General features: G+C 46.8%; 1 protein-coding gene across 1 annotated transcript; it reads left to right on the top strand.

The window, feature by feature from the left end:
- Positions 1-7,269: 7,269 nt before the first annotated feature.
- LOC123099348 (auxin-responsive protein SAUR71) lies at positions 7,270-8,166 on the top strand. The gene has a single exon (XM_044521519.1). The coding sequence runs from the start codon at positions 7,578-7,580 to the stop codon at positions 7,887-7,889; it is 312 nt and encodes a 103-aa protein (XP_044377454.1). The 5' UTR covers positions 7,270-7,577; the 3' UTR covers positions 7,890-8,166.
- Positions 8,167-13,717: the final 5,551 nt, after the last annotated feature.

Genomic DNA, 13,717 nt, shown 5'->3' with positions numbered 1-13,717 from the left:
GGATTTATTCTAAAAAGTGGTATCATGAGCAAGGTTACGAGAAGGCTGCGGAAGTTGATCTAGAGGAAGTATCGAGTTCAAAATGCAGCCGGTTGCGGTGTGGTTCTCGGCGAGATCGAAAGCAGCAGTTGCAGCATGCGTCGGATCAGCGGAAGGCTTGCGCAACAAGGGACGTGCGGCGGTCGATCAGGATCGATCGGTCAAAGCGTACAGAGGCGCGCATGGCAAGCCACGCTTGGCAGGCCAAGCGGCTGAAGCCAAGGCGCGCGCGGTGTGGGCTGGCTGCGGGGCTAGCCGATGCGCGTGGTGTGCTGAAGGTTGCGTAGGCGCTAGGCGGCAGGGCTGCAGTGTAGATCCGGTTGTCTCAGGACAAAGTAAGTGCATAAGTAAAGGGCTCGGGTAAGAGATAACCGAGGCACGCGGTGACGACGATGTATCCCGAAGTTCACACCCTTGCGGATGCTAATCTCCGTTTGGAGCGGTGTGGAGGCACAATGCTCCCCAAGAAGCCACTAGGGCCACCGTAATCTCCTCACGCCCTCGCACAATGCAAGATGCCGTGATTCCACTAAGGGACCCTTGAGGGCGGTTACCGAACTTGTACAAATGGCAACCCTTGGGGGCGGTCACCGAACCCGTACACTTTGACAACCCTTGGGGGCGGTCACCGAACCCGTACACTTTGGCAACCCTTGGGGGCGGTCACCGAAACCCGTCAAATTGCTCGGGGCGATCTCCACAACCTAATTGGAGACCCCGACGCTTGCCCGGAGCTTTGCACCACAATGATTGAGCTGCAAACACCACCGATCGTCTAAGGCGCCCAAGCACCCAAGAGGAACAAGCTCAAGGGTACCAAGCACCCAAGAGTAATAAGCTTCTCAACTTGTAACTTTCACGTATCACCGTGGAGAACTCAAACCAATGCACCAAATGCAATGGCAAGGGCACACGGAGTGCCCAAGTCCTTCTCTCTCAAATCCCACCGAAGCAACTAATGCTAGGGAGGAAAATGAGAGAAAGAACAAGAAGGAGAACACCAAGAACTCCAAGATCTAGATCCAAGGGGTTCCCCTCACATAGAGGAGAAAGTGATTTGTGGAAATGTGGATCTAGATCTCCTCTCTCATTTCCCTCAAAAACTAGCAAGAATCCATGGAGGGATCGAGAGTTAGCAAGCTCGAAGAAGGTCAACAATGGGGAAAGAACACTAGCCCAAAAGATAAGGTTCATTGGGGAAGAAGACCCCCTTTTATAGGAGGGGGGAAATCCAACCGTTATCCTAGGGCGGCAGAAGCCAAAAGAAACAACACTGCAACGGGGCAACAGGGCGGAACTACTGCAGGAGTGGTACTACCGCGAGACCTTGCGGTACTACCGCGCATCCACGAAAGTAAAAAAATTACTGCCGCGCCTACAACCGCTGGAGCTAGCTACGAGAAAAAGTCGGCACGGTACTACCGCTCACAGGGAGCGGTACTACTGCGTAAGGGCGGATGTAAAAAATTACATCCACGCCTACTACCGCATGCAACAGCGCCAGGACACGAGGCAGCGGTACTACCGCTCACGAGGAGCGGTACTACCGCATAGGGTGCGGAAGTAAAAAATTACTTCCGCGCCTACTTCTGTGCGCACCAGCGTTCTGGGCTAGAGGCAGCGGTACTACCGCTCACGCGAGCGGTAGTACCGCTGGCCCCTGCGGTACTACCGCTCCCTTGAGCAGTACTACCGCACGCCACAAAGGTTTTAGCACTTGGATGCCTTCAAAACGCAGCTAAAGACAACACACAGAACCTATAAAACCAGAACTGCTATAACTTCTGCAAATGAGCTCCGAATTAAGCAAACTCAAGCTTGTTGGATACAAGACAATGAGTAGCATCAAAACAGCAGGGGAGATATGCCTAACGAATAGAGGAGTGAAACCTCCAACAAAGAAGAACCGGCATAACCTCCAACATCGAAAACATCATAGAAGATGCATGTGAGCTCCGTTTTCGCTGAACTCGAGCTTGTCATCAAGAAGACCATAAGCTGTAAGACTCACAAAGAGAACCAAATAAGAACCAAGAAACATGATGCAAGGATGCAATGGTTTGAGCTCTCTACTAACGATACGATCAAGCTACCAACTTGAGAGCCCCCTTGACAATACGGCAAACGATCCTATAACCCGGTCTCCCAACTACCACCATGAGACCGGTAAAATAGAAAACCTATCAAGGGCAAACCTTTGCCTTGCACATGGTCCACTTGAGCTAGATGATGACGATCTTGACTCCCTCAAGTTGGACCACCTTTCTTGATTGCATTGGCTCGATGAAGACTAGATGATTGCTTCCCCATAGTACACTATGGGTGAGCCACTCTTCGGCTCATCTTCACAAGTCCATTGTCACCACAATGGACGGCAAGCTTCAAGCACTTGATCTCTTCGTGATGCATCACTTGAACTTGCACACCGCATCCTCACCCCACAAAGAACTCTCACGAAGACCATGGGTTAGTACACAAAGCGTAATTGACAATGCTTACCATACCATGGGATCACTTGATCCCTCTCGGTACATCTTCTACGCTTTGTGTGTTGATCAACTTGATTCACTCTTTGACTTAGTCTTGATCAACCTCTCACAAGACCAATCTTTTAGGTAATTCCTTGAATAGCACCTGGGTCGACACAAACTCTCCTTGAAACCAACACATGTACTTCAAGCAAAGCCTATGGACAAAACCTTCAAATATAACTCAAGGCAACCATTAGTCCATAGAGATTGTCATCAATTACCAAAACCAAACATGGGGGCACCGCATGTTCTTTCACATGTGATGGATGAAAATTCGCGGAAGACGATTTGGGAGCCTCGAGTGTGTCGTACAGTCGAACGAGTTCGGCTCGGTCGGACTGGACAGTCTAACCGGATCGACGCAAGTCGGTTGGTACAGAAGACCGTGGTGGGATCGGTGACGGCGACATAGAAGCGTGATACTGATGGTGACCGACTTCTGGGCGTGGAAACACGTGGCGCAGGCCCCGAGGGTTTGTGTGGCTTCGACAAGACTATGACGCGGGGTTGATTCAAGACGGTGCACATGAGAGCTTGGAGTCGACGGGGCGCGGGGTGGCACGTACAACCACCATGGAGTCATGCTGAAGGTGGAGCTGGAGTCTGACGGAAGACTTCACTTGGTGCTGATTGAGGGGCTACGGCATAAGTCGACGGAGTCGAAGCCTATTCAGCGGGAAAAAAGCGAGGGACACGTAGTTCGGGCTGGAGCCTAGTGGTCTGATGAAAGCGTGTGCCGGCGCCCGGGTGGCCGGTGTGCGGTATTATGACGGTGTCACGGGGAGGAGCGCCCATAGTCAGGCCCCGGGGATGTAGCCATATCAGTGAACCTCGTTAACAAATCTCGGTGTCGTGCTCTTGTGATTACTTGGTCCTCGGATGATCGTCGGTATGCTTCGAATTTATTCTAACATCGTCGATGTTATGGGTATTATTTTTTCTGTATTGAATCGAAATTGTTGTGCACACGAACTACACACACAACCTGCAGCCGACACTCATATCAAACGGTAGTGCAGTGCTCCTGCCGAGCATCGGATGGAGCGATTTTCAGCGTCGTGCAGAAATCGCGTGTGTTATGTCATGTGTATAGCAGGACTCATCTTGAGAAGTCCGTTGTGTTAAATTGTATTTGTGCCGTTTTTACCTGGATAATAGAACGGTTTGTGTTCTAACAAAATCTAATAGCAACCATATTTTCCCACCTACGGTGATTTTTTACACCTCTTACCCAATTTAGCAGAAAATTCTTAAAAAAAACAATTGAAGCAGCCGTGTTTCAATTTTTACTGGTTTTAATGTTTTGGTCTTATATTGTAAGGTTGGGCATGCCATCGGTTCCTCATGGTGAGACGACTCAGAGTCACATTGGTGGCACATTTCTCTCGGGCGTTATTGTCGCAAGACATATCTGGTCGGGTTTTCTTTTTTGGAAAAGGAGGCATAACCCCCGGCTTCTGCATCAATCGATGCATGCAAGCCATCTAAACTAGATGTTGCGAATTAAGCGTCCCATGCCGCTAGTGTTATGTGCACGCTAGCACTGGCCATCGTGCGCTCGCCTCCCCCACATGGTTCATCATGTTCCGGTTTTGTTCGAGCCTCTTAAGATCCAATTAGGTAGTGAACCATATCACTAGATGGCCCACATCTTTGGCCCTTCACCGTCAGCCCCGTCGGTTGGGCCAACAACTGTGGTGACACCCTACATGTTGTCATGCCGCTTGCCTATGACATTGTAGCGCCGCGCTCTACCTCAACGTACCCATCACCGTATCTATTACTCCCTCCGATCCATGATAAGTGTCGTAGTTTTAGTTCAAAACGTCGTGCTACACTACGGTGCATCCATCACCATATCTATTAACTTGAACTAAAACCATATCACTTATTATGGATCGGAGAGAGTACGTGTAAATTATTTTATATGAAAATCATTTTTCTTGAAATGCGCTTTTTTAGTCGGTTGAAATTGTGTTCTACCATTTATGAAACAATGCATGAAAATATTTTCATAACGTTTAAGAGTTTGTATTCACATCAAAATGGTTCTCATTTGAAATTTTGTAAATATGTCGGACAATCAATGGAATGTGGTTCATATATTGCAGAAAAATACTGATGCGACTAGTTACAAATGTTTCATACTAGTTCATGTATAAAAGGAATAACTTGGTTGTATCAAAAGATGATTATTGCCACGAAACCATTTTGTTAGGCACGTGTTCGTTGCCCAGGTACAGATGCAAAAAGGTAACAGTTTAGTTGTGACTATGGAGACCTTGTTCGAGGTAGGGTGTGAATAGTACTCTCAGCCCAAAGCAGATCCTAGGGTCTCAGGATTACTGTTCAGTGGATGGCCTAACTGCCATAGAGTTTGAGGGCCGACCTTCAAATCTCCGCATATGTCCGGATCGTGGAGGCCATTCAAGATGGGCTTGTATCGGTCCGCTCGGCGGTCCGGATGCACTCTCTCCCGCAAAGTGAAGACAAAAATGAGAGGAAGGGAGGGGGGAGTTTGCAGGAGTCCGGACAGCAGCCAATTTGGACTCGACCCCAGACCCACTAAATCCGTCCTTCTGGTCTCAATTTCTTCCACTCCGCCACTTCTCTCCTTTACTTTTGCAGCTGCAACCTTCACCTCCGCCGCCGCCACTGTACCTCTCCGGTCACCACACATGCATTGTCGGACGTTCGCAACCAGCACCGACGCGCCCGCTACGGCGTTGTCCACCCTAGAGCCGTTTGTACCTAGGTACACTCCACCACCCTGTCGACGACCTAGCGGCCACCACGCTTGGCAGGTGTTCGGTCAAATGTTAATGAGCTTATTTTCGGACATCATGTCATTTTTTCAGTGTAAGAAGGATGACAGGGTACTTGAATATGGAGGACGAGTTGTTGTGCGATGTGTGGTTGGCCGTGTCCGCGGATTTCGTTGACATGAGTAGAGGGTTGACCTTTTGGCAGCAAGTGCATGAATTGTTTCACGCACGAAAGCACATTGTGCCTTATGACATGCACATCATACATGATCGCAACATGAGGTCGTTAACGTATCGATGGTACGCCATCTACACCATGGTCATCAACTTTTGTCACATAGTTACTCAACTAGAGGCAAGATGGCCATTGCACGCAGCAAAGGAAAGCGTAGGTTTTACTTCTTCTTGCTCAACTTGTTGATTGAATCATTTATTCACTCAATGTTATTGTACACTTTTTGTAGCCCGTACGCCGTGCTGTGATGTATTTTACGACAGAGGGACGACCATTTATGTACACACACTTTTGGATGAAGCTGAAGGATAATATGTTTGGGACAACATGGTCCGTTGAAAAACTTGTTGGACATTGAATTTGAAACATTGTTGTACTAGACTTATTTGCAAATTTTTGATGAATATCGGTCCGTTTGCATGAATTTCATCCATTAAGTCAAAAGCCAGTTTGAAATATACGCGGTCCATGTCAGTTCCAACGAAAAGCCCCCACGATTAATCAGTAATTGTAACCGGTAACCACGGGTTGAGACAAAGACGGCCAGAAACACCGGAAGTGACGAAGTAGCCAACTTGGATGCTGTGGCCCCAATCCGGAGGGCAGGGATGGAGGTGTGAGGCGATCCGGAAGAAAATCATGCCCGTGTTCGTTGTTTGCAACAAGTTGTAGTCTTCTTGTAACTCAAATTCTGCCTTCTATAAAAATACGGTACGCATTCGCGTACTCTCGAAAAAAAACATCCATTTCTCCGACAAGTAATTCTTGACGGATGGAGCACATACACTGTTGAATGAAGCTAAAGGGGTAGTTTGTGTGGGACAACATGATCCATTGAAAAACTCGGTGGACATTGAATTTAAGACATTATTGTACTAGACTTATTTGCATGTTATGTATGTATGATTTATGATATTTTCTTTTTAAATTTTAATGAATATCAGTCGGTTTGCATGGATTTCATTAGGTAAGTCGAAACTCGGCTTGAAATGTATGCGGAGAGTATTGGATAGCTGTCTCATGCGTATGTGTCCGCAGACTAATCATGTCCATGGAATGATGTGGGAGGAAATTTACGGGTCGCCCTGACGCATATATGATATATCTACGAGAAGTATCAAGTATCCTGTGGCTAGGACGTATGCTCAACACGAGAGACTTGTTTAATTTACTGGTGCAAGAGTGGACGGTCCATGTCAGTTCCAACGAAAAGCTCCCACGGTTAATCAGTAACTGTAACCGGTTCCTCGCAAAAAGAAAAAGAGTAACTGTAACCGGTAACCACGGGTTGAGACCAGACGGCCAGAAACACCGGAAGTGACGGCCGGTACAGCGGGCGGACACCGAACCCACAATCACTGGCCGAGGAGGCATGGACGTACTGTACTGGCCGGTCACGTCGTCGCCCACCTCGTCAGCTCCTGCGTCCGCCGCTCGACACGTCCGCCGGGTACGCCTGTTCCAGATCGGGACATCAATGGCGACGACGGGTCCCGCCGGCCGTAGCCGGAGTGGCCGCTGTTCTCCACATGTGCCTGCGCACAGTGCTCGCGTACCGATCATGATGAGCCTGTCCGTGATCGTGCGAAATGCACGTAGAAAAATTGATATGAATACTGGCCCAAGCACAATGTAAATCATTTCAACGTGCAGTTCTCCCACGTTAATCATGAGAAGAAACAACGAAAAATGGGGGTGACACCGTGAATTTCGCGCTCCCGGGCGCCTGTCGAGGGACACAAAAAGAGGAGGAGTCCGGCATGGCACGGCACGGCACGGCAGCAGTCCCACCTGAGCTTGTGCCCTCCACCCGACAACCCCCACTGCGACCCGGGGCTCACAGTCACACCTCCCCGGCGCTATAAATAAGCGAGCCAGCCGCGGCGTCTCCGTCTCCGTGCGTGCTCCGCTGGTCACCGGTCAGCTCCACTCGCGCGCGCCGGGCACACGCAGCAGCGGCAGAGCACCCCCGTCCGACGCTCGGATCATAGCTTAGCCAGGTCGGGGATGAGGCAGCTGATCCGGCGGCTGTCCCGCGTGGGCGACGACTCCTCGCCGCCCGCGTCGCCATCGTCGAAGCGGCGGGGCGGGAGGGCGGTGGTGCCGGAGGGGCACGTGCCGGTGCACGTCGGGGACGGCAGCGAGGCGGAGCGGTTCCTGGTGCGGGCGGAGCTGCTGGGCCGACCGGCGCTGGCGGAGCTCCTCGGCCGCGCCGCGCAGGAGTACGGGTACGACCACCAGGGCCCGCTCCGCATCCCCTGCTGCTCCCCCGCCGCCTTCCGCCGCGCGCTCGCCTCCGTCGCCGCCGACTGCTGCTAATGGTAGCCGCCCGGGAGAGCTCGGCCTGAGCCCAGCCCAGGCGCGGCCCTATTTAGCAGTTCTTGCACGTCGCCGCCTGGAAGATTATTAATTAGCTTTGGGCTTGGCCTTGTTTTATTTTTTCCCGTAGTATTATCGTTCGGTGTACGTACTATGTAATGTACCACCTGAAGCGACGGGTAGTGTACTAAGAGTACCACCAGTAGTTGTACTCACCCCTCAAAAAAGAAACAGTAGTTGTACTCTGCAGAATTGGAAGGCTACTGGTTTATGATGATGCGCTCTGTAGCATGAAGAAATGGCTACTGGTTTATTATCTTGCTCTGTTTATGCAATGGCACTTGGCTTCTGCTCAAACTACGAGCATTTTAGGGTGCAGTTTGAAGCAGTCAAGACTCAAGAACGCTCATAGACTCAGCAAAATTAAATAAAAAAACATATCGACACGGAAACAAAAAAAAAATCCAGGGACGTACTGTCACTGTGAGTGGCAAGGTGTGTTTGGGAAATTACTGCAGGCATGCAGAATCGTTGGCCCTAGCTAGCTACTAGTAGTCCGGTCCATGAAGGGTTCAAAGCGACTCCTCGAGCGGTGAGAGGCGACGAGAGCTAGTAGCCTAGTAGCTAGCTTTGGGAGGAGCCAGCAACTGATGATCTTGGCCGGTGGCTCCGGTCACCGACGGACGGGTCTTGTCACTTCGCTTTGCTTGCGACCGTCGCTAGCGAGCGCGGAAAGTAACCACGACGTCCGAGGCAGCAAAGCATACAGTATTACAGTTTGGGTGGCCTGGTTTTTTATTTTCTATTTTTTATGATCCGTCCCTTTCCGCGAACTGTTTTTGATCAGGGCCGCCTTTCCTCTTGCCTGGCTAACCCTAATGGTGCAGCTTAAAGTAGTAAGATATTACTACCATGCACCCAATCTGCTCCCTTCTTTCCATCGTGGATAAAAGTGAGCCAAGATGCACCATCAGTCCGTCACCATTACGAATTTACGACCTCACTCTCACGGAGCGGGAATGAAGGAGGACGAAAGCGACTGCACGGTGATTAGATTACCACTCGCTCTGCTCCGCTACTCGTGCGGTTTATCGCAATATTTATCTCGTCCCTGGGAGAGCGTTTGGGGCCGTCCGTCCGTGTGTGGCTAGTGGCAGCAGGTTTACTGGGGTCACATCACATCGATCGGTGGATCCGCTCGCATGCATGCCGACGAGACGGTAAATGCTGCTCGCTCGGTCGTCGCCCCTCGTCGCTTTGCTTCTGCCGGCCGGGCCTAGATCGCCTAGGTAGAGTAGGTAGGTGCCCGTGCCCGTGAGCGATCCACGGGGAGAGGCCACGCCAAGCGGCCGCTCTCGGCCGCCGTGCACGCTGGGCCTCGTTGGCCGGTTGCCGTTTTACCGTCTAGATCGTTCATTCGATGCGAGATCGTGCTGCTGCAATGGCAGAGCTGCAGCGGCGTGGCCAGCAGCACGCCGCGCCGGAGCCGCCCGGCACCGCGCGCGACGCGACGAGGCCGCGTGACCCCGGCCGTCGTCCGTCTCGGCCGCCGGTCTCGGGTCGTTTTTTGGTTGGCTGTTGCGCTGGATGCGTTCGTGGCGGCCGCAGCGGCGCACGGGACGAATCCCGGCGAGATTCTGCGGGAGCATGGCTCGCCCTTGTCCGGGGCCGGCTGGGCTGGTGGTCTCTCCCTCTCTCCCGCTGCTTGGTCGGGGCCGCTGGCGGTGGGTCGGGCGTCCTGCTCCGTTCATGCGCGGCTGCATGCATGCATGTGCACGCTTGGGTTGAGTGCTGGGCTGCTACTGTACTTCACATCACATGTGTCCTGCTCCTGATTTCCTCCGTGCTGTACGCGGAGTACTGCTGGTCCACGCATGACACTCCAGCTCCTACAGCAATCTGTCTACTGCTCCTGCACTCCACTACTATTTCGCATTCGTTACGGGTGACCAAATCACAGAATAGCCGGACATGGAGTTTCTTAGCACGAGCCCATGTGATCCTGCGTTAGCCCGAGCTCATGTCCGCGAAATTTAGAATTTTTTAGACTTTGTAAAACAACAAAATCGATGCTCCAAAAATGTCATTCAGGGAAAAAAAATCAGTATTTAACTCTCGTCCCTCCTAACCTGCTTAACCTGCTTTTCATTTTTCTGCCAACTAGACCATCGAAGGCACGAGAGCTATAACAAGTTTAACTCTCGTCCATCCTAAGCACGCGCATATAGAGCCGTCCCACTAGCTCAGCTCGCTCACTCGTCGGTCCACGTACAGGTTTTCGGTCCCTTTTGTTATTTTATTTTTATTATTCCTTTTGATCCTGTCGTTTCCTCATCAGTTCTTATTTGAGTTTCCTTCTTCCTTTCTTTTTACACAAGTGTTCTTTGTTTCTTTTATGGCTTTTATTGGTTTCCTCTTTTCTTTCCTTTTTCTCTTTTCTTTTTTTCTTTCTCGTTTCACAAGGTTTTTTGTTTTCTTTTTGGTTGTTTTTGTTTTCTTCTTCTCTCGTTTTTCTTTGTTTTGTTCTCGGCATTCACTTTTTCCATTCCCTTGCATGGGTTTTATTCGGTTTCCATTTTATTTTCGAGGTTTAATTCGTGTTTTCTAGGTTTTCTCTGTTTTTTTCAAATATGTTATTAACATTTTTTCAAATACATGTTTTTTATGACTACTTTCCTTTCATAAATACTAAAGATTTTCGTATACATCAATGATATTTTTTATAAAGGTTAACATTTTCAAAAACATACTTAAATTTTTTCTAAAATATATGTGTTTGATGACTACATTCTTTCGTACATATTGTACATTTTTTGTATTAATCAGGAACATTTTCTACACATGTTTAACATTTTTCAAATACATGATGAACATTTTAAAAATATATGTCTGATTACTGCATTTTTCATATGCATTTTATTTTCCATATACTCCCTCCGTTCCTAAATATAAGTGTTTTAAGAGATTCCTCTATAGTCTACATACGGAGCAAAATGAGTGAACTTATACTCTAAAAAACATCTATATACATCCGAATGTAGTCTCTATAGTGAAATCTCTAAAAAATACTTATATTTACGAACGGGGGGAGTATATCGGCAACATTATTCATAGAAGTTTAACATTTTTAGATATTACCTCCATTTGGAAATACTTGATGTGGTCTTAGTTTAATTTTGAACTAAAACCACATCAAGTGTTTGCCAACGGAGGGAGTATATTGTTAACATTCTTTTATACACAATCAACATATTAAATAAATGATTTTAAATTTGTCAAATACATGTTCAACATTTTTCATGCACATCACAAATATATTTTTATACAACTTCAACATTGTTTTAGTAGATGATTTTTTGTGTTTTAATGACTACTCTATTTCATACACATTGTACATTTTTTGTTTATATAAGGAACATTTTTTTGTGCATTTTCTAAATGTATGTTGAACATTTTTTTGATATATGATCATTTGTTTTTTTGACAATTAGCCAAACAATAAAAGATTTACTGACATTGATGCTTAACAAAAGAACCAAAAAAGATAGCTTCCTTTTATTTTTGGTTTTCTTTCGTTTATTCATTGGTTTTTCTTCGGGTTTTTTTTCGTCCACCGGTTTTCTTCATTTCATTTACATTTTTCACTGGTTTCTCTTTTCTTTCCTTTTCTTTTGGTTTTCTTTCTCAGTTTCATTGACTTTTTTTCCTTATTTTATTTCTTCGTGTTTTTTTGTTCCTTCTCCCAGTTTTCTTTGGTTTCTTCTCCAGTTTCGCTTTTTCCATTCAGTCGCTTGGGTTTTCCTTGGGTTTCACTTTCTTTTTTCATTTTAGTTGTCTTTCTTTCCTGGTTTTCTTCGTTTCTTCAAATACATTATTATATCGGTAACATTGTTTTATACAAGTTCTACTAATTATATTATTATTTTTGTGTTTGATGGCTACATGTTTTCAATCACATTGTACATTTTTTATATATATCATGAACACTTTGTAACACATTTTTAAATATATGTTCAACATTTTTTTGATACACGATCAATTTTTTTTCTAAACTTGCAAAGGAATAAAAGATTTAAGTACATATATGCTTAACAGAAGAACCAAAAAAAGTAGCTGATACGTCCATTTGGATCATGTTTTTATATCGATATTTATTGTATTATGGGTTATTACTTCACATTATGTCGCAATACTTATATCTTTTCTCTCTTATTTTACAAGGTTTACATAAAGAGGGAGAATGCCGGCAGCTAGAATTCTAGGCTGGAAAAAGAACAAATATTAGAGACCTATTCTGCACAACTCTAAAAGTCCTGAAACTCCACGAAAGTCAGTTTTGGAATATATTAAAAATATTGGGCGAAGAAAGCACCAGAGTGGGGTCACCCCCTGTCCACGAGGGTGGAGGGCGCGCCCCCTGTCTCGTGGGCCACCTGGAAGCCCCCCGATGCCCATCTTCTGGTATAAGGTGTCTTTTGCCCTGAAAAAAATAAGAAAGAAGCTTTCGGGACGAAGTGTCGCCGTCTCGTGACGGAATCAATCTAGGGCTCTGGCTGAGCTGTTCTGCCGGGGAAACATCCCTCCGGGAGGGGGAAATCGTCATCAACACCGATCCTCTCATCGGGAGGGGGTCAATCTCCATCAACATCTTCACCAGCACCATCTCCTCTCAAACCCTAGTTCATCTCTTGTATCCGATCTTTGTCTCAAAACCTGAGATTGGTACCTGTGGGTTGCTAGTAGTGTTGATTACTCCTTCTAGTTGATGCTAGTTGGTTTATTCGGTGGAAGATTATATGTTCAGATCCTTTATGCGTATCAATACCCCTCTGATTATGAACAAGAATATGATTTGTGAGTAGTTACGTTTGTTCCTGAGGACATGGGAGAAGTCTTGTTATAAGTAGTCATGTGAATTTGGTATTCGTTCGATATTTTGATGAGATGTATGTTGTCTTTGCTCTAGTGATGTTATGTGAACGTCGACTACATGACACTTCACCATTACTTGGGCCTAGAGGAAGGCATTGGGAAGTAATAAGTAGATGATGGGTTGCTAGAGTGACAGAAGCTTAAACCCTAGTTTATGCGTTGCTTCATAAGGGGCTGATTTGGATCCACATGTTTCATACTATAGTTAGGTTTACCTTAATTCTTCTTTCGTAGTTGCGGATCCTTGCGAGAGGGGTAAATCATAAGTGGGATGCTTGTCCAAGGAAGGGCAGTACCGAAGCACCGGTCCACCCACATATCAAATTATCAAAGTAACGAACGCGAATCATATGAGCATGATGAAAACTAGCTTGACGATAATTACCATGTGTCCTCGGAAGCATTTTCCTTTATATAAGAGTTTGTACAGACTTGTCTTTTGCTACAAAAAGGATTGGGCCACCTTGTTTACTTTTGTTACTTTTTAGCAGTTACAAATTACCTTATCATAAAACTATCTGTCACCGATAATTTCAGTGCTTGCAGAGAATACCTTACTGAAACCGCTTGTCATTTCCTTCTGCTCCTCGTTGTGTTCGACACTCTTACTTATCGAAAGGACTATGATAGATCCACTATACTTGTGGGTCATCAGTAGCCGCTATTTATTTTTTGTATTTCTTTCGTTTCTTCATCGGTTTTTCTTTGGCTTTCTATTTTCTTTGTTTTTTCACCGGTTTTCCTTGTTTCTTTCTTTCATGGTTTTTACTTGTTTCTGCTTTTCTTCCCTTTTTCTTTGTTTACTTTCCCAGTTTCCCAGTTTATGCTTTTCCTTTTGTCTTTCTTGGTTTCTTGTTGTTTCCTCTCTCGGTTTTTTTTTTCATTCTCGTGTTTCA

The sequence above is a fragment of the Triticum aestivum genome, chromosome 4D (assembly GCF_018294505.1).
Source record: "Triticum aestivum cultivar Chinese Spring chromosome 4D, IWGSC CS RefSeq v2.1, whole genome shotgun sequence".
NCBI classification, from domain to species: domain Eukaryota; kingdom Viridiplantae; phylum Streptophyta; class Magnoliopsida; order Poales; family Poaceae; genus Triticum; species Triticum aestivum.
The sequence above is the reverse complement of the archived record's forward strand: the minus strand, read 5'-3'. Positions and strand labels throughout refer to the sequence as shown.

What these genes read in the sequence shown, in the direction of transcription:
- LOC123099348 (XM_044521519.1), top strand. Translation starts at nt 7,578, where the DNA reads ATGAGGCAGCTGATCCGGCGGCTGTCCCGCGTGGGCGACGACTCCTCG.